The sequence below is a fragment of the Ylistrum balloti genome, unplaced genomic scaffold (genome assembly GCF_031769215.1).
Source record: "Ylistrum balloti isolate Yb309-2 unplaced genomic scaffold, AGI_CSIRO_Ybal_v1 Utg370748, whole genome shotgun sequence".
NCBI classification, from domain to species: Eukaryota; Metazoa; Mollusca; class Bivalvia; order Pectinida; family Pectinidae; genus Ylistrum; species Ylistrum balloti.
Genome location: NW_026782440.1, coordinates 362,537 through 365,236, shown reverse-complemented (window position 1 = coordinate 365,236; position 2,700 = coordinate 362,537). Strand labels below are relative to the sequence as shown.

Sequence of the window (2,700 nt, the reverse complement as noted above, 5' to 3'; positions counted from 1 at the left end):
TATTAATCCCAAAGTGGTCGATGTTTCAGCTCTGGCGTGGTGCAAACAAAGACTAAATTATATTTACACCCGAGTAGATTTGTATTTATAAAAGAAGATATTCTTATAGCTTGAGTATATCGTATACGTTCTAACTAGTAATCATCAACAATCTTGGCAATAAGTTTACTAGTGAGTGAAAAGAACACAGAAAAAAACATGGATTTAGCATAATACTACAAAGAATGTGATCATAAGGTGTGATGTTTTCCCGGAAAAAGTTCTGTTCAAAGAAGAGAGGTATGTCTACATTACAATAAGAGCGGCAGAGGTAGCCACTGTAAATATCTACTGTTTAATGAATGGTATATGAACCGTTCATTGCGTTTGTGTTCGATGCCTCGACAGAAAATCGAAATGGAAAAGCTTAATTTCTAGAAGTGGTATACATGGATGTACAAAACTAACCCAATTTAAATCTGACGAACTTAATCGTTTTTGCATCAATACCATCCCGTCTTGTTTCAAGTTTAAATTATTGTGTATAACAACAATCAATCATGGAGAATACAACCCTGAATTTCAGTTGTCGACCCGAGCCGAAACCGGAACAGATCCTTGGAGACGGTGTTGTTTCAACCCTTGTTATCATTTGCCTTTCATGTCTCCCTGTGTTGACAATATTAGGAAACCTCTTGGTTATTATAATCATCATCAGACGCAGTAACTTCCGGCAAAAAGCCAATGTCTTTGTAGTGTCTCTTGCCATCGCCGACATCGCTGTGGCGATATTTGTGATGTTATTCTCAATACTACAGGAAGTGAGCAACATGGCGTGGCTGACGGATCCAAATATATGTCTGATGGCGTGGAGTTTTGACGTCATGTTCACAACGACATCAATTCTACATTTGATGTGTATGACAATAGATCGGTACGTGGCGATATGCTTACCTTTTAAATACCATGATCTTATCAGTCAAAAGTGCGTGGCGACTCTACTGATGCTGTGTTGGTCACTACCTGTAGTCATTTCGTTTGGATTGATATTTGGCAAAGTTCATATGATCGGCATAGAGGAATATTATTCATGCTCCTCTGAGTGCCACTTCAGAGTTAATGCTTATTATGCGGTTATATGTTCAGTTATTTCATTTTACATTCCATCAATATTCATGTTAGTGCTAAATTTTAAGATTTTCTGGAATGTCCGTGTTCGAACACGACAACTTCGACAAATGACTGACGGTATGGCAGTGCAGTCAAAACAAAAGGAACACTTTCTAATGAGGGAGGCTAGCGTGGCGAGGACAATAGCCATCATGTTAGGATGCTTTCTCATATGTTGGTTGCCCTTTTTTGTTTTCAACGTCATAGATCCTCTGTTGAACTATACTATTAGTGAAGTACTTTGGAAGATAGTGACCTGGTTCGGCTATGTCAATTCAACCATTAATCCCTACTTGTACTATTTCCGCAACAGAAAAAACAGGCCTTGTATTTATAAATCTAATGTCGTGATGAAAAGAGCAGGAAGTTGTAAAGGTCATCAAGTGTAAGATACAAATAATCATCCCTTAACCGAACACTGCAGAGACCTACAACGTTATTTTGGGACGTAGATAGGTTTTAGAATGTTTCAATGCTGCATACCTAGACATTTTCGCGTTTGGTTATTTTTTTTCCATTCCATCCATGGACAAGGAGGGATGAGTGATAAAATTTATTACATTTATGTAACCCTCTGTTATAATCCTCAGAAGGCGAAATGAACACGATTATAATTCGTTTTAATGGTAAAAGTGCGCAAATAACCTGGGGCGAAAATGTCTTGATAAACATTATACATGTTTGTCAATGAAGAAACGACGAAGATGGATTGTCACTATACAGGAATGCATATTCTACAGTATTCAGTTTTGACAAGTAATGTTATTGTAGTTTCAGTTTACTATATTGCTGGGCGTGTTACTGGTTCTACTTGTCACTGACTTGTTAATTAAACTGCAATACATTACGCACACTTCCATAATCATATCACAAAATATCTTCCCACATCATATGTTAGAATGGATGTTTATTTGATATTGAAGATAATGTTACATATCTGTTGAAAGGTTATTAGTTAGGAACATCGATTCTATATAAACGTTCAGAAGTCACTACCGCCTCTCAATATATAATGATACTGCCTGGAAAATCTAATGATTATTCAGAATGCACCTTAAGCATCGTGGCAACGGATCGTCAAAATTCTCTTGTCTGTGTGACTTTCATTGTTTTATATCGTTTACTACGAGCCAAGGACCCTGGCATGTTTTGAAACCAGAAATAGGAGAATGGAAGTACATAATAAGTCCACATATGAAATATTACAAAACGAAAAAACAAAAACGTTGCCATATCGTTCGGTTTGTATCGTAGTATGCCACATAAATTTTACTTTCTTGGCTTATTATAGACAATCATTATCACACTCTGAGTAACAGATTATTTCCGCTGGTCCAAATTTCCAATATTTTCACGGTCAAAACATCAAATGTTCGCAAATGTCATTGAAAGTCCACTTTGTTTATCAATGATACATTTAAGATAACTGTCATTTGTCTACTTTACACATGTACTTGCCATGTAACCACCTATGGTCTGGTCTCATTGTTGTAGTTCTTCCTGTACAGCTTACCTGTATGCTATTTTATTCGCATTTTCTTTTTCAGAAGA

The 2,700-nt window shown here is 36.5% G+C and overlaps 1 protein-coding gene across 1 annotated transcript; it reads left to right on the top strand.

Annotated features, from left to right (window-relative positions):
• The first annotated feature begins 539 nt into the window (after positions 1–539).
• LOC132558051 (5-hydroxytryptamine receptor 4-like) lies at positions 540–1,538 on the top strand. Its single transcript, XM_060222574.1, has one exon. It carries the CDS (start codon positions 540–542, stop codon positions 1,536–1,538), a length of 999 nt encoding a protein of 332 aa, XP_060078557.1.
• Positions 1,539–2,700: the final 1,162 nt, after the last annotated feature.

Bases quoted from the DNA above. Each gene is read 5' to 3' on its own strand.
- LOC132558051 (XM_060222574.1), top strand. From the start codon at position 540: ATGGAGAATACAACCCTGAATTTCAGTTGTCGACCCGAGCCGAAACCG.